Consider the following 18,126-nt stretch of genomic DNA (forward strand, 5'->3'; position numbering starts at 1 on the left):
CTGCCTAAATGAACTTAAGTAGTTCTTTCCTTATGCATTATGCAGGGGCAAGTGTTTTTTTGTTGTTGTTGTTGTTTTGTTTTTTGTTTTTTTAAAGGCTGGGGTTAAGTGACTTGCCCAGGGTCACACAGCTAGGAAGTGTTAAGTGTCTGAGATTACATTTGAACTCAGGTCCTCCTGAATTCAAGGCTGGTGCTCTATCCACTGCGCCACCTAGCTGCCCCCAAGGGCAAGTATTTTTTAAGAGACACTGTGGACAATGCTGAATAGAGAATGGAATTAATTTCCATTTACTTTAAAGCAACCAGGTTTTAGCCCTCCTTTGCTAGACATTAAAGGAAAGGCAATATTAATGTAGTCAGAAAGCATTTTATATCAATTTTCTTATTTGATCCACTTAATAGCTCTGAGATTTTTGAAAATATTTTTCTTATTCCCTTTTTATAGATGAGGAAACTGAGGATCAGAGAAGTGAGGTGACTAGCTCCAGATTAGACAATTAAAGACAAATTTGATGTTTTCTAATTCCAGATCTAACCCTCTTTACATCCCATCATGTTGCTTCTCTTCTAGGACATCCTCCCTGAACTCAAGGAAACCCAAGAATGCAAGAGCAACCCAGAGAACAATCCACAAGTGTCTAGTTAAACCCCAAAATGTGTATAGAACAGACAGTTCATCAAGAAAAGAAGAAGTTGCCCCCAGGAGCACCCTGAAAATGCCCCAGGTTCCACATGAATCTAGAAGAGTCTAGGTACTTGTGCTAGAATTGCAAAAATCAGGAACAGAATGAAGAATGCAAGCTTTACAGTAATCTCAAAGTAAAAATATGAGCCTAAATTTTATCTACTTTTCTTGGTTTCTTTGGAAGTTTATCTACAAGATTATACCAGACAATTGAAAAATTAGAAATGTCCTTGAGAGCCCAAAGTCCTTTTAATCTTTGGGATGGTAGTTTCTTAGTTTTCAAAAAGCTATGGAATTACAGGGAGTCAGAGCTAGGAGAAACCTGAGAGCATAAATAATTAGAGCTATAAGGGCCTTTAGAATATAGATACTGAAACATCTTAGCTGGGAGAAACCATGTAGCATAGGACATGGAAGAGCAGAACTCTGAGGAAGATCAGTCTTAGACTAAAAGAGCCAAAAGACACCTTAATATTCCTTCTCAAACACATTGCCCTGGGATCAGGCTTCTAGGAATCATTCCTCTTTTTCACTCATCTTCTAGAGATAGGCAAATGGTCTTTTAAAAAAAAACTGGTGTTTGAAATCAAAACTGTTTTTTCTGCTCAGGAACAGCACTTACTAGATATGTGACCTTGGACAAGTGATTTAAGTTATGTTAACCTTCTCCACACCTGTAAAATGGAGCTAATAATACCTGAGTTTAATTCAGCCGAAAACTTTACTGACCCTGTTAAAAAAGGTTCCCAGTAGATTGTTTTTCTATTTCTCCTTCCTGGTCTCTTCTCTATCAAGAATGGGAAATTTTCCATTTAACTGGTTGATGTTTCTTTGAAGTAGACACTGTCTATCTATCTATTTGTCTGTCTGTCCATAAGCTAGTGAGTTTGTTGACTAACGAGGTATAGGAGTACATTTTGATTTTCTTGTTATGTTAAGTAAATACCAACTTTGGCTAATGTTAGCAACCAGGGGAAAAACTATTAGCAAATTCTCCAGTTTGGTGACAATTCTCTTGTCAACTAAACATCTGCTTGTTTAAATCTGTTCTCTCTGGTTATAATGATTGCTGACTGTCAGAGAAATTTAATGTCACAACCAAATGAAAATTTGTTTGAATTTCCAAAATAGGTGTGAATTATACACATCTTGCATTTCTTATCCTTATTCAATCTTCTTTCTTACTGAGAACTTTCCAAATGGTACAATCTATGGCTAAGTTAATAAATAATTATTCCTCATAAGTTACCTCAAGACAACTAACAAATAGATTTGCTAAAAGTTAAACCCTGTTAAGGACATTAGTCCAAGTCGGATTAGTGAAGATAAGAGTTCCATAATCCATAATGTCTTTTGCATTCTTTAAGGTTAAACTATGGTAAGTCCTCCATTGTCTGTGTTACACATTGCCAAATGGATGGGCCAAGGTGATAAGAATAGATTGTAGATTTATTTCCCCAGATAATAGACCTAAGGAGATTTCTTCAAAAAAGACCTGAGGTACTCTTTGTTTTTGGTCCAGATTGGACACTATCTGATCTTCTCACCATCCTTTGATCCTAACCTAGTTAAGATACTTTTGATTCACCAATTTTTTAAATACCTAGAATTTTAGATCAGAAGATTTGACCATAGAATACCAAAGATGGAATTTTAGAACATGTAACAAGAATTTTGGGCTAGAATAAATGTTAGATATCATTTCATTCAACCCTATTATTTTATACAGGGAGACCTAGAGACATAAAATGGCTTGTCTACAGTCATGAAGTTTGTGGCAGAGCTAAAACTGGAACCTATACCTCCAGCACACTTGACAGCACACTACATTTCTGTTTAGAATCACCTCCACAAGTACATGTTAGGTTAGATATTAAGATGAATACAACAGAAATATAAGACAAAGTTTCTGTTTAAGAAGCTTTTAATTGGAGAAATTCTAAGTAACTAGCAAATAACCCAAAACAATTCAGTGTGAGTTAGATGGGATTTATTCTGCCTTCTCTTTTTAAAGGTCTATTTTATTGTTGGACAGCTCCAATATTTTGAAGGCTTTTCTAGACAGTGAACCAAAATATGCATCTTTCTAATTTCCACCAAGCAGCCTTTGAGTCCATATGAGAAAAAAGCAGCATTGCATGATACAGTATGGAAATTCTTTAAAATGTCAGAAAAGAGAGAAATCAGCAACCAGTCAGGCTAGAGCTGGGCCTTGAAAGAATGAAAAGATTATTATCAGTGGACAGAAGAACATTCCAGTATGGAGGAACAGCAGGATCCACAATCATCCTAATAACTTATTTTTCTTCTTTCCCTTATAAAACCAGCTGCAGTGATAAGAAATGCATACTCACCACCCCCTACCCTAGGAACCAGAAATAAAATGTCTCTCCCTGAGAGTAATTTGCAATCCTCCCCCACAGAGCACCCAATAAAGAACAAAATGCTGATTCTTTTTCCCCCTCAATAGAAGCTACGTTGTCCATAGTTTAACATCGGTACAGGGTGAGTATCTGAGAGTAAATACTGAATCTCCCAGGAAATTGATGATCTCTTTTCAATCAACCCTTACCTTTCTGCTAAGTAGTCAAGGATGCTTGTTGTCATGGTAACCCTGTGAACTCCATGACCTCTGAGAGGGAGGAAGGGAAGGAAGGGGAGAGAAAGAGAAGGAGGGAGGGAGAGAGCAGAGAGAGAGACAAAGAGAGAGACAGACAGACAGACAGAGACAAACAGAGAGACAGAGGGGGGAGAAGGGAGGGAGTGAAGGAGAAAAAGAATGTTCCCTGTTCATCTTTCTGAAGAGAGACATCCTCAAATTGTTTTGATATTTATGTATGCATGCATGCACATGTGTACTGATAAGTGTGTGTGTGTGCATGTTTGTATGCATATATAACATATATTAGGTTATATATGGCGTGTATAGGTGAGTGTGTGAGGGGGTGAATGGGTGTGTGCTGAGAGAATGAAAATCTTTATCTCTTCTCAGATTTGCCCTGATCTCCCCTAGGATATCTTTGGGAGAAATTGTTAAAGCAGAGATCCTCCTAGCATCTTGAGTATTAAAGTATCCAGATCAAAGTGAGGGTATTTAAGGAAACATGACTTTGGTCATCTGTATAAATTAGATTGAAATAGAAGAGAACAGAGACAATGAGAACAGCTATGGAGATAGTGTTCTAATCCAACTGTGAGATTATCACAGAGCCAATTAATTTATTAAATTTCAGAACAGAAAGGTAATTAGAGAGCATCGAATTTAACGTCTTCATTTTTTAGAGGAGGAAACTGAGGTCTAGGGAACTGATATGACTTGGCCACAATCATAAAACTAGTGTCACAGAGTCAGACTTTGAAGCCAGCTTCCTGACTCTCCATGTTCTTAGTAACAGAAATACACTCACCAGAAAGAATGTAGGCTATTGCTCTGGGTATTTTTCACAGAATCCTAGAGCTAGAGGAGACTTCAGAAATCATTTAGTTCAACCCTTATTATAAGCAGGAATCTCCTCCACAATACCCATGGCAAATAATCTTCCTGGCTTCTCTTGAAAACCCCCTGGGATAGGGAGCTCACAACTTCACAAGTTCACTTGAACTCTTAGGAAATTCTTTATAGTGAGCCAAAATATACCTTCCTATAATTTCCATTCATTGGACCTAGTTCTGCCTTCTGGAGCTAAGTAAAATACCTAATAATAGCACACATGAATCTAACACTTTCCAGTTTTAAAAGGGGGTTTTCCAAACCTTCTTCCATATGATGTGCCTTGAGATTCAATTCAAATGAATAAACATTTATTAAGTGCATACCTTGTGCAAGTTGTTTTTCTCAGAGATAGGATACAAAAATAAAGATGAAACAGTCCCAACCTCAAGAAGCTCAAATTCTATCAGGTACTCATGATTTGCATAGACTAGTATCACACAAGGCAAAGATTAGAGTAAACTTTGTGCTCTAGGAAAACATGAGGAGAAAAAAAAACTAATTATAACTGCAGGTCAGAGATACAGGAAGGTTTTATGGAAGAAGTGGCATCTGAGTTGAGCCTCTAGGGATTCTGAAAGGCAGGAATGAAAGTAGTACTTTCTAAGAATAAAGAATACCCAGAAGGGAACAATTAGCCAATGTTCTAAGTTAGCTCGAGAATAGAGTATATGAAAGAAGTGATATAAAATAAAGCTGGAAAGTTAGCTGCTAGATTATGAGTGACTCAAAGGCTGGAATTTATTCAAAGAGCAATAGTATGGAGGGAAGATGGTTACTGAAAGTTTAAATTCCTCAACAATATTGGTTGCTCTAGGAGTAGAAGAGGATGGGTACAAAAGATGTAATGAAAGTAGAAACTAGACTAGCCAGTAAGTTGTACATGAGAGAGAACTTATCAATGATGACATCAAGATTGCAATCCAGGAAGACTAGGAAGATGGTGGTGTCCTCAACAGTAGTAGGGAAGCTGGAAAGAGGGAAAGGTTTGAAGAACTTGTGTTTTAGGCATATTAGTTTGAAATACCCACAGGACATCCAGTTATAGATTCCAAAAGGTTGAGGGTCCAGAGCTCAAGAGTAAGAAGATATAAGATCTGTGCAGTATCTGCATAGAGGTGACAATTGAACCCATAGAAGCTGATGAGATCACCACATGAGATAGGAGAGAGGGAGAGAGAAAATGGAAAGTCCTGGAGAGATTCTTGAGGGATTTCCATGTTTACTGGGTATTAAATGAGTCAAGACCAACAAATGTGGCTGAGAGGTCAGATAGTAGAGGAAGCAGGAGAGGGAAATGACACAGAAACTTAAAGAAAAGAAAAAATTCATGAGGAAAGGATGGTCAACAGTGTCAGATGCTTCAGAGAGCTCCAATAAGAACAGGATTGATAAAAGTTCCTAAGATTTGGCAATAGAGTAACTTTGGCCATTGGTGATTATGAAGATCAGCTGGATAAGAGTGAGAGAAGTCATCTAGTGCAGACTCCTTTCTCAAAGAGTGTAGCTGATAAGAGGAGAAATATAGGACAGTATCTGATGAGGATTAGCAGATCAAGGTCTCCCTTGATCTAAATACTTAGAAAATTCTTAGAAAGCACAGAGAAAAAGAGAATAAGACCCAATCCTGAACCCTAAAGGAGATACATTATTAGAGAAAAGGTAGGGATTATTATCCAGTAAAGGAAACCTAAGAAAGAGCAATCATACAAGTAAGAGTAGAATCAGGAAAAAGCCCAGAAAGGAGAAGGCATCCAAAAGAAGGTGGTGGCTGTAGGGGTAAGAGAGAGCAATCGTTTTAGTAGCTGTAGAAAGAACTAAAAATAGAACAAATTTAACAGTTAGGAGATTATGGGCTCATCATTCTTTCCAATCACCATTTCAAAATCCTACTATTTATACTACAGTTATCATGCTCTTCATACTCCCTCCCTCCTTCCTCTCCCCCCCTCTCTCTTTCCTTTCCCTCTCTGTTTCTTTCTTTTTCTGTATATGTTTCTGTCTCTGCTTCTGTCTCTCTCTCTCTCTGTTTCTTTTGCTCTCTGTCTCTCTGTAGGTCTGTCTCTTTCTCTGTATGTGTGTCTCTATCTGTCTCTGTCTCTGTCTCTGTCTCTCTCTGTCTCTCTCTGTCTCTGTCTCTGTCTCTCTCTCTCTCTCTCTCTCTCTCTCTCTCTCACACACACACACACACACACACACACACACACACACACACACACACACACACACACTTACATTGTTAATTCACATCCAAATGTTGAACCCTACCCTCAGAACCAAGTTAGGATTTGAGGGATGAACTTTTGCCTTAATTTGCCCAGAACCAGATTTCAACATCACTAGTTGGCCACTATTCTCAAGCCATGTTACTAATCATACATCATCCCTGCCTTTTCCAGTTCCCCTTTATGGTTGCATCTTATAAAATTAGATTTAAAGCTCTTTAAGCATAAGAACTGTTTGGATATATTTGTGTCTCCATTATTTAGTGCAGTGCTTGTCACACAGTAAGCACTTAGTAACTGCTTTATCAGTATTGATTTAGAGATGAAAAGAACCTCAGATGTCATCTCCATGGTTCCCTCATTTTACATAGAAGCAAATGAGACCCACAGTGATTAAGCATATCCCCAAAGTTAGATAGATAATCAGTAGGAAGGCAGCTAAGTGATGCAATGAATAGAGCACAAGCCCTAGAATCAGGAGAACCTGAGTTCAAATCCAGCCTCAGACAGAATTGACTGTGTAACCCTGGGGAAATCACTTAACCTAAATTACCTCAAAAATAAGAAGATAAGTAGGATAGCAAAGATCCAAGTCCAGTTCTGTTAAATTAAGATTTAGCATTTTGTCCACTATATTACACTGCTTCCAGATCACTGGTTCCCTTTGAAAGAGTAATTTCAGTAGAATAGCCAAGTAATTAAAACAGATTGCAGGGGATTAAGAGCATGTGGGTGGCAAGGAAATGAAGTGAGTGTAGACAAATGTTTCTAGGACATGAGCAGTGGAGAGAAAGAAAGATATAGGTCAATAGCTTGAGGGGATGGCAGGAACAAATGAAAGATTTTTTTCTTTATTTGCTTGTTTGAGGAAAGGGGAGACCTGAACATGGTTGTATGCAGGAGGGAAGAAGTCAGTAAGTTGGAAGAGATTGAAAGTGACAGTGAGGGAATGACACATGTAGGAAACTCCTGGAGGATAATAGGATGGGATCACATCAAGAACCCTGTAGAGGGGTTAACCTTGACAAATAGAAGGGTCACTGCCATCCCTTGAAACTGGAATAAAGGAGATAAGTTCTTATCCAATCGTCTCTCCAGTTTATTTAAGCCTTATCAGTCATAGGATTATAGAACATTAAATCTAATATAGAGCCTATAAATAGAAATAAAATTTGATAAAGACATAGGATTTTGCCAATATGGGAACTCTCTCTAATAAGATAAGATCATAGCTTATTTATAACTTATAATCATAAAGAGCTACCTGCTGCTAGAGGGGCTAGTAAATAATAAAAACATGATACGAAGCTACCTTTCTGACCACAGAAAGTATCTATCCACTAATACTGTTTTTCTAGGTCAAAACTTATCATACTTCTATTGTGCTTTACATCTTAAAAACTCTTTTCTCTTAAAAATTGAGATAGACAATGCAAGCATCACAATCTACATTAGACAGAGAAGGAATAAGCATTTATTAGGGGATTACTATATGCAAGGCATGATGCTAAGTGTTTTACAAATATTATCACAGTTGATCCTCACAGCTGGTACAAGGCTGGTACCATCTCAATCTCATTTTATAGATGAGGAAACTGAGGCAAACAAAATTTAAGTGACTTGCCCAAGTTAACACAGCTAAGAAGTATCTGAGAATGAATTTGAACTCAGTCTTCCTGACTTCAAGCCCAGAGCTCTTCCCTCTTTACTATTTAACCTGATGATATTCAAAGGCTTGCCCTAGCTTAGGGAAAGAAGTAACAAACCTGCTATTTAAAGCCATATCTCCTGACTCCTCCTCTGGTGTTCTTCCTCCTGTAGCCATCTCTCCTACCCCCTGCAATAACAAAGAATAGCAAAAAATTGCTCTTGTTAGTGCTGTTTGCACCTTGCCTGATGGATAGGACAATAATGAAATGACAAGGTATTAAGAAGCTAAGAGAGTTAGGAAGAGAGGAGTGAGGGGAGAAAGGAATAAGCTGGCAAAACATTTTTACCTCTTGGTTTGAACAGCAGCTCCTAAAGCAGGTGGTGATTTTGTAGCCTGAATATTGTTTTCGCCTGCTGATATACAAATTGTATGTTGCTTTCTCTTAAGAGGCTGCTTTCTGTCCAAAATAGCATCTCTTTTTCTTCTTAAGAAGCCTTGTTACAGCCCTGCTGAGTCTTGATTCTTTCTGTTTAGAACATTCTCTCAGAACTTCCCCTCTACCTTAAGCCAATTGAGAATATTAGGATTGGAATGGACTTAAAGAGAACTTAATCCAACCTTCCCATTTTATAGATAAGAAACTAATTATACAAAGGAAAATTAACTTAAGGCCTCAGATAGTCATTGGTGGGGACAAGAACCCAATTCAACAAACATTTGATTAGTCATTTATTATGTGCAAGGCAAGCAGTCATCTTTATCATAACTAGCATTTATATAGTACCTGGCCTATGTACCACTCACTGTACTAAATAGTTTACAAATATTAATTTATTTGATCCTCACAGTGGCTTTGCAACCTGGGAAGCAGGTGCTGTTATCTATCCATTTTACAGCTGAGGAAACTAAAATGGCACGTCAGAACTTGAATAAATCTTATATATGGTATAGCCTTATATATAGTCTTATATATAATCCAGTTTTTATTTCATTCACATAGGGAACTCCAGGATGAAGAAGTTCCCTTTATCAGTGCATGCTGGCACCTCTGCAAAAGAGCATTGCTTAGAGCACTAAGTGGTCAAGGGACTTGCACAAAGTTACACAGCCAGAATATGTCAGACAAACTCAAATACAGATTTTCTTGATGTAGAGGTAAGCTTCCTCACAGCTAAGTTAGACTATCTCTTATCATCTAGTCTAATTCCTTAAATTTATAAATTAGGAAACTGAGGCACACATGTTACATGTTATTATAGGAGGTACATCACTAACGGATCTTAGGTTAGAATCTTTGCTTCTGATTTTTTGTGTGATTTAGGGCAAGTCACAACTTATGAGCCTCAATTTCCTCATCTAACTTTTGGTGTTGCTATAAGAATCAAATAATGTATTTAAAAGTACTCTGTGAAGCAGAGTTTGTCCAAACCATTCTCTTTTCCAGCTTCACCCCACTCCCACCTTCAGTTTGCCTCTGGGTAGAATCAGATCATTACAGTTTCCAGAAACCTTTATTTCTGATCTATTTATTTATTTATTTTTATTTTCATTTCAAACTTTATTTTACATAGACATCTCAAACTCAACATATCTAAAACAGAAGTCACAGTTTTTCTCCCAAACCCTCTTCTTTTCCCAATTTCCTTTTTATTGTCAAGAGCACCAACTATCCTCCCAGTCACCTAGGCTCACAACTTTAGTATTATCCACTCCTACTAATTTGTATCCACCTTCATATCCAATATTTAAATTTCTACCATTCCTACCCTCACAGCATTTCTTAAATACATCATCTACTGTCCCTTCACAAAGCTGCCACCCTGGGGCAAGCCTCATCACCTGATACCTTGACTACTATAGTAGTCTTTTGCTTGTTCTCCCTGCCTCATGTTTTTTTCTCACAATAATGTGATCTGCTAATGTGATCTTTCTAAAGTCCAAATTTGACCATGTCACTCTGTGATTCAGTAAACTCTGGTGTCTCCCTATTGCTTCTAGGATCAAACATTAAATTCTCTGTTTGACATTCAAAGCCCTTTACACCTTGGTGCCTTCCCTACCTTTATATTCTTTATTCATGTCTCTATTCTGTACAATCCAGTCACAGTGGTCTGTTTGCTATTCATCTTACTCAATACTCCATCTTCTCCTCCCATGTCTTTTCACTGGCTATCCTACATGCCTGTTATGCCCCTCCTGATCATAGGCTCCTGGGTTCTTGTTAGAGTGGGAGCTCCTATCTTTTTCTCTCCAATGCTTATCCCAGTGCCTGGAACATAGTAAATATGTTAAAAGTGTTTGTTAGGTAAAATCATCAGAATCAACCCTTTCATTTCATAGATAAAAAAGAGAGGAAGAGAAATGACTTGCACCATCCTCACATAATAAGTTAATGTCATTATCTAAATTAAAAGCTCTTATCCTTACATCAAGAACTGTTATTTCTAATTTATCACAATAATTCACCATTTTGCATAGATATTCCTGATATTTTTTAAATGCCTCATTCTACAGAATCATAAGACTAGCAGTACTGAAAAAGACACTAGAATAATTCAGAGTTGGAAGGAAATTTGTGACATTTGAATAGACTTCAAAACATAGTATTTCAGAAAAGGAAAGTACTTTAGAGTAAAATGATAGAGCTTCAAAAGATGATTGAGATCATCTTAGCTAACCTCATTTTGTATTCTCTTATATCTTTCAAGGTGCCTTTCAGATCTGACATTCTGTCCCCAAGTCACTTCCATCTTGGATATTATGTTCTAAAGTACCTTCCAACTCTAACATTTCAGTGTTCTGAGGTCCCTCCTACTTCTAAAATTCTATAAAATGGCTAAGCTTAAAGGGTTCTTAATATGAAACAAAGCATATCAGAAATGCAATGCCTTATTTTATTAATGGAGAAATTAAGGACAAGAGAAGGAAAGGGACTTCCTTAAAGTCACATGTGTAGTTGGTGACATTGATAGGATATGGTCTTTTCAGTTTGATATTCTATACCACAGATTATTTCCTACTTGTAGGAAATGGTTGTAGTTAGTGGGGTTTTTTTTAAGTTTTTGAATATATTTTGGTTGAATCAGAAACATCACAAATGAAGTCTGATGCCTTTTGGTTTAATTACTACATGACTGAAATTCCTTCCATACATAAGACTGTAACTTCTCCCAATCCTTGTATGCTAAGGCACTAGAGATAAGAAGCCATCTGGTAGAATCACAGGTCAGACAACTCCAACCCTACTTCTATTCCATAAGGAAATTTTAAGTTGTTTGTGTTTTAATTATGCTTCCTCTTTCACCCCACCAAGTCATTATTTCCATCTGTGCAAAATAGAAATTTGCTTATTTCTTTTCCTTAGTGTCATGTAATAAATAATCAGAAGGTTATTGTTCCCTTTCTTCAATTTTGCTCACTCCCCAGAGCCAACAGATGAGTATAGTTCTATTAACATTTAGACTCTCATTAAATCATTGACCTTACTACCTCATACTTTCTCCAGTCATCCAAGGAAGTATCTTTTGGAGGAAGTACTAGAATGGAAGTCTGGAAATCTGAGTTTGAATACTAGTTTTGCATTAAGGCTCCATGTGAGCTTGGGCAAGTCACCTTCCTTCCATGTGCCTCAGTTTCCCCATCTATAAAATGAGGATACAAGCTTTATTACTTGTTAGGTCTCTTTCAGCTCTAGATTTAAGAATATTAAGAAAAAGACTAAATTTCTAACACTTTCCTGCTCTACTTTCTATCTTCCCATATAAGTTTTCTAATTTTCTTCATAATCCCCAATATCCAAGGATTTAATTTGCTGACTAATTCAGAACTAAATCTTTTGATGCTACTTTGTCTCCTGAATGAGTCAATCAATATGTATCATTTGAGTATATATTACCTTATACTATCCTATCTTCACAGATGAAATCCTATCTATCCTTTTAGGCCCAGATGTAATACCACCTTTTCTCACCTAATACCATCACCTCTGAATGCCACCTAATTCTTTGAGAGAGAAGAGTTTGGTAAAATAGAAAGAGCACTGACTCAAACATCAAAGAATCTGGGTTCAAATTCTATCATTGATGCTTATTAATATGTGACCCTGAATAAATCATCTAATCTCCATTTCTTAAATTTCTTCACCTGTAAAATGAGGGGGCAGGAATAGATGGTCTCTGAGTCCCTTTCAGCTCTAAACCCCTGATCCTATGTTATGTACATGGAAAAGGAAACTGCCAGTTTGGCTAAAGCATAGAGTACAAAAAGGGGAACAGCATGCAATAAGCCTAGGAAAGGGGCAGGAACTAGGCTATGAAGGACTTTCAATGCCAACCCGAGAATTTTGTATTTTATCCCAGAAGCAAAATGGAACCATTGGAGCTTCTGGATCAGCAAAGTGACATGGTCAGACAAAAGGTCTTTTGGAAGTTTAACAAGTCTGAGAAAAATGAATCATATGAAAATATTAAGGGATAGCAGAGTCAAATGAAAGTTTTATTTTGGTTTGTTTTTAAGGCTAAGGAAGACTTGGAGAAGTTTCTCCAAGGGATCTTTTTTCTGGTACCTAAGCTCCTAGAGCCATGCACTCTGATATTCTTTTACAGCTATCCTGTATTTTTTCTTTTATGGTCTGATTTATATAAATAAAAATATTGATATATTGTGTCCTCTATTAGAATACAAGTTCACCAAAGACAAGAACTATTTTAGCATAGTACTTATCACATACTAAGTACTTCATAAATGCTTATTGCTTCATTAGTTATAGGTAGTAGGGAAGGAGCTAGTTTATTTTAAAAAAACATTAAAAATAAGAGGAAAAGGGAATTAAACATATAAGTTCAAGAGTTGGCCTTTAGTCACAGGAAATTAAAGATAGTGGAGGATGTCAAAGAAATTTGAGATAAAATAAAGGAAGAGAAGGCGTTCAAGATGAAGAGCTGCTCTTTTACCAGTAAAATATGAAACAAGGTCCTCTATTAAGGAGAAGAAAGAGAGAGAGTGGTGTAAGAATCTTTAAGAGAGAAGATAAAAGATTTGAGAATCTCTGCTGTAGGCTGTATTAAAAATAAATTGTGAAAGAATAAAAGGATTGCCAGTCATGATTACCTAGTGTACGTGTGTAGTGGACTCAGTCAGCACAGTTTTTCTTACTTCATCTGGCACTATTCTGCAGCACATGAATAGGAATAAACCTTTGTAAAAAGGTTTTCATGAGTTTCTGTAGCCAGAAAGAAGTTATCATGACCAATCTCTTGATGATGAAGTTCTTAACACTTATCATAATTGAAGCCTTTCTAGCTTGGTAGGGGCCAGCTAGAGCTCCAAAGACCTTGCCTTTTAAAACCAATATTTCCTCCATATCACAATGATGCCTCATGGGAAGACTTGAGTGAAAGACTCAATTGGGTTCAAATTATAACTTGTATTGTCTCTCCCACAATTGTAAGCTTCTTCAGAACAGGCCCATTGGTTTATTTACCTTTAATGCCCTCAACATCTGTCATAAAATTTTGTACATAGTTAACAGAGAAATGGCAAATATATAGATGAATGATCAATCCTGCCAGGGTGCTAGTTGAGTTATACAGAAGTATAAGATGCACTCCCTGTTTTTAAGGAATTTATAGACTAATTGGGAAGTACACATGAAAAAATAGTATATAGATAGCTTGCCATAGTATAATAATACCTAATAATAATAGCTACTAATATAGCACTTATAATGTATCAAGTACTATGTTTTATAATTATTAGTTATTTTATCCTCATAACTCTAGATGGAAGATAATATAGTATATATAGCATGAGAAAAGTTATATAACATAGTAGCAAAAGAATATCTCTTGAGGTCAGGAAAATCTATATTTGAGTCCCACCTCTGACACATTATTCTCCATGACTCTAGGCAAAAAACTAAATGTCTCAGAATGCTGAGAACTTCTCTAAGACTGAGTTGCAGAGAAAGTGTTATCCTTTGATAAGTAGAAGTTCCTTATGTAAATGACAATATAGGACTAGTTCCCATTCCTGCCTCTAAGGCATAATGTAGACTACGGAATCCTGAGTCACCATACCTGAGTTCTAGTTACTCATTAACTGTAAGAACCTAATATTTCTCCTCTCTGCATCTTTATTTTAAAAATGAAATGAGTTAGATTTGATTGGTCTGGTATTCTTTGACTTGAAGATTTTATCATTCCAAATCCCTCAAGTTCTAAAAGTCTTTCACTCTTAAGTGAAGTTAGCTTACTATTAGCTATTGTGATAGGGCATGATCATGTATAAGTTCCTAATGCCTCTTTTAAGCATATGGGAAGAGAACTGCTCTAAAAAAAACAAATTCTATAAAGTATGGGCTAGCTCCCTGGGGGGGCCTCCGCATCAATCAGAGTTAGGATAGTCCTTGGTCTTTAGGGGGAGAAGTGAAGGAGGCAAGCAAGCTGCCATGAGGCTTGACAAAGATCTCTCCTGGATTCTGGAGTCCTTCTGACTCTCTCCTTCCACCCTCCAATCCTTGCCTATGATTATCTCACTACCAAACATCCAACAAGCACCAATGGTGAGGAGAGCCGTTATCCAAATGTATGCTAATAAAGCCATTGTCTCACATCAAATAGGTACCCTTAAGTGCTCTCTTGTCTCATTTAGAGTTTCAGCCCTCCACAAAATTCTAAGTTCAATGGAGATAGACTCTGCATATTCTCTAACTCCTAATGTGATACTCTGCACAGAGTAACTCATAAATGTTGAATGAATGAAAAGAGGAAGTGTGGAGTACTGGACCTAGAAGTTAAGACCTGAGTTTTAATTTCACTTCTTATACTTTCTAACTGTGTGATTCTGGACAAGTCACTTAAATTTTCTGGGCCTCAATTTCATCAGTTATAAAATGAAAGGATAGGTTTCAGTGGCTTTGAAGGTCCCTTCCAATTCTAAGTCTATGATCCAACCTTGGGTTGGTTTATTCAGTGATGTTTTAGTTTGGCTAAGTTATGCTCCATTCCTTTCTTCTTCTCCTTTATTCCCCTTCTCTTGGATAATTTCTACTTTGATTATTTTGGAATTCTAAATGTAATTAAACTAACAAGGTCTTCGGGTTGACATAATCTTTGACAAATAACAAGATCTGTAGCATTGAGCTTTCCCTGTGGCTATTTTTCCTTTGTTCAGTTTAAGTAATGTCCATCTCATTGATTCTAGGAGCTACTACATCAACAGATGGTTAAATGCCAATTCCTCTGTGGTGATCAACTAGATAAATCATTAGATTTTTGATTTGAAACATTTGGAAATTATCCATTCTTTATAATATCTTTTTAAAAATTTAGAAATACTTCTTTGCACCATAATAGTAATAGTTGCTCAGTAATTTTATTTTAAAAACCCTTGATTAATCACTCATTATTTGGAAAGCTTTATGCCAGGCATTGAGATATAAAGATGAAAAATAATTTTTCAGGGCTTACAATCTATTTGAGAAGATGTGAAAAGAAAATAGGCAAGTATAATAACAGGATGGAAAGTGACAAAGTAGAGAAATAGATAAAGTATTTTTGGAAAACTGGAAAAAGGAAATAATGGTTGCATCTGATAGATCATTGAATACATTATGAAGTCTTGAAGAGAAGGGAAGGAAAGGAAAGATATAAGAGATATAAAGAATCTGATCCAGCCCAAAGGGAAACATGGAAGCAGGAATGGGCAGACCCTTTAGAGAATTTTGGATCAAAATTATTTTCTAACTAGAATACTGTCATTTCCCAAGCATTATAATTTATAAAGAATTTACTATACATTTTTCCTGTATTAAAGGGGCTAAATTTTCATACCTAAATGTAATAAACATTAGAGTTATGAAAATAACTTTTACATAGCATGTTATGTACATTGTCATTCTAACCTCAGAACAAGCTCCATGAGGTAGGACTACAGGAATTGCCATTCCTATTTTACAGATGAGGAAAGTGAGTCTCAAAAGATTTTAAGTGATTTGCCTATGATCAAAACCACTACACACTCAGACCACAACATCCATTTCATGTTGGAGACAAATTTCAGTACAGACTTTTCTGACTCTAGCAGTCTTTCTGATTATTCCATACTGCTTTTCATACTCCTGTAAAAAAAATTTCCAATCCTTGCTACAAATCAAAATATTTCAATTCTTTGGTTCTAAGATTCTGTGATTATATAAGTGTCCAGGCTCCATGTTTGGACATATGTTTGATCCATTAGTGAACTTTTTTTTTCTTCAGCACCAAGTGGAAAAATCCTGTCACCCTCCACTGAAGCAGTGAATATTCAAGATTTGTAATTGTTTTTTCAGAGCAGGTATCTGTAATATTCATCTTTAAAATATAATGTTCTCTGGAAGCAGATTTTTGGGGGGGCTTCTGGGAGCAGCCTTAGTTTCATTTCAGTGTAATAATCACCTTAAATGCAGCCAGGGATTAAAGTCCAAATCCTTTATTTTTTCTTTCCAAGTATTATCTCCTTTCTTGGTCCTAGTTAGCTTTCTTATAGGCTCTCTCCTTGGTTCTGAGAGCTTATGCTGCTAGTTCTTTGTCTCTGCCAGCTTCTGCCTCTTGTCCTCCCCATGTCTCCAGCCAGCACAAAGGCAGAAGTTGGAATGAATCTGTCTTCTTCCAGAGTGGGCTTTTCCTTTAGTGGGCTCCTCCTTATATATTCTCTCTTAAAGGTGTGAATCTTGTGAAACTCTAATAAGTACTAAGTATATTAGTGAAGTAGAGAACTGTTAAGTACCATGCTAAATTAGATAATTCTTATTTCTATCAATTCCAGTGACTTAGCACCTTGTAAGAATCCTAACAGGTATCTCTTCCCATATGACTCTCAAAAGGCATTAGGAACTTGTACACGATCATGCCTTTTATCACAATAGCTAGTATTTGGCTAACCTCTCTACTTAAAGCCTTTCAAAGAAAAGAAACCCACCAGTTCTCTGAATAGACAGTTCTACTTTCAAACAATTCCAATTATTAGAAATTTTTTTTCCTGACACCCAACTTCAGTTGCTTCTTTGCAATTTCCATCCTTCAGTACTTGTTCTGCCATAACTGGATCAGACAGAACAAAGTTCTTCCTCAACATAACAGTTTTCAGATATTTAAAGCTATTCTGCCCTCCACCAAATCTTCCTTTCTCAGGTTAACATTTCCATTATCACTTCTCATGTAATATGAACTCAAGACCCTCACACCATCCTGGCTGTCATAGAAGATACCTGAAAGATTATCGATGTCTTTCTTAAAACCATGGTACCCAGAAGTAAATACAATTTACATGAAGTAGGATGAGGGTAGAGTACAATGGGATTATCACTTTCCTATTATAAGTTATGTTTCTCTTACTACAGTCCAAATTTGTATTAACTTTTTTTGGATGCCATATCACACTACTAACTTGTACTAAACTTGTGGTTCTCTAAAATCTCCAGATTTTTTTTTCAGAAAACTACAATCTATCTCTATCTCCCTTATTTTGTACTAGTGAAATTGATTTTTTTCATGTAAGACTTTACATATTTCCCTATGGAATTTTATTCAACTCAGTGTTCTAGTCTATAAAGATCTTTTTGTATCCCAACTGTCATTTACCAGGTTAGCTATCCCTCTTATCTAAAAATTTGAGAAGTGTGACTCCACGCCTCTGTCCAAGTCTCTGATAAAAAAAAATTGGAGGAAAAAAGTCAGGTACAGATCATTGAGGCACCCACTAGTAACCTAATGCCTCACTGACATTGAAATCTTAACAAATATTCTTAGAGTCCAGCTATCCAGTCAGCTGTAAATCCAATTAAATGTATTACCTATTCTGACTATCTAAATTTATTATCTAACCTATCTCCATCTTCTGCCTAAGAATAATATGAAATACTTTATCAACAGTTTTGCTAACACTGGGAAATTGGACTTGCCTACATTATTTCCCTTATTTACTAATTAACTAACCTTGTCAAAAAAGGAAATGAAGTAAGTCTGAAATGACCTACTCTTTGATGATCAATGTCAAGATAGAGATGAAAGGGGGAAAAAGGATGAAGAAATAAA

General features: G+C 36.4%; 1 protein-coding gene and 1 long non-coding RNA gene across 5 annotated transcripts in view; one reads left to right on the forward strand and one right to left on the reverse strand.

Annotated features, from left to right (window-relative positions):
- The window catches only part of GRIA1 (glutamate ionotropic receptor AMPA type subunit 1), a 335,673-nt gene that overhangs the window by 281,087 nt on the left and 36,460 nt on the right, over positions 1-18,126 (forward strand). Inside the window, exon 14 of one of the 4 annotated variants that reach the window (XM_074291863.1) lies at positions 574-8,405. The exons of the other annotated variants lie outside the window; for them this stretch is intronic. Within the exon in view, the coding sequence (XP_074147964.1) occupies positions 574-754 (181 nt within the window). The 3' untranslated portion in view covers positions 755-8,405. Of the gene's footprint in view, positions 1-573; positions 8,406-18,126 lie in introns of those variants that run through there. 4 annotated transcript variants of the gene reach the window in all.
- LOC141556916 (uncharacterized) overlaps positions 1-18,126 on the reverse strand; it is a 36,010-nt gene that overhangs the window by 4,314 nt on the left and 13,570 nt on the right. Inside the window, exons 2-3 of the long non-coding RNA XR_012486658.1 lie at positions 8,400-8,610; positions 8,169-8,239 (exon numbers count right to left, since the gene is read on the reverse strand). This is a non-coding gene — a long non-coding RNA (uncharacterized LOC141556916). The remainder of the gene's footprint in view (positions 1-8,168; positions 8,240-8,399; positions 8,611-18,126) is intronic.

The sequence above is a fragment of the Sminthopsis crassicaudata genome, chromosome 2 (genome assembly GCF_048593235.1).
Source record: "Sminthopsis crassicaudata isolate SCR6 chromosome 2, ASM4859323v1, whole genome shotgun sequence".
Taxonomy (NCBI): Eukaryota; Metazoa; Chordata; class Mammalia; order Dasyuromorphia; family Dasyuridae; genus Sminthopsis; species Sminthopsis crassicaudata.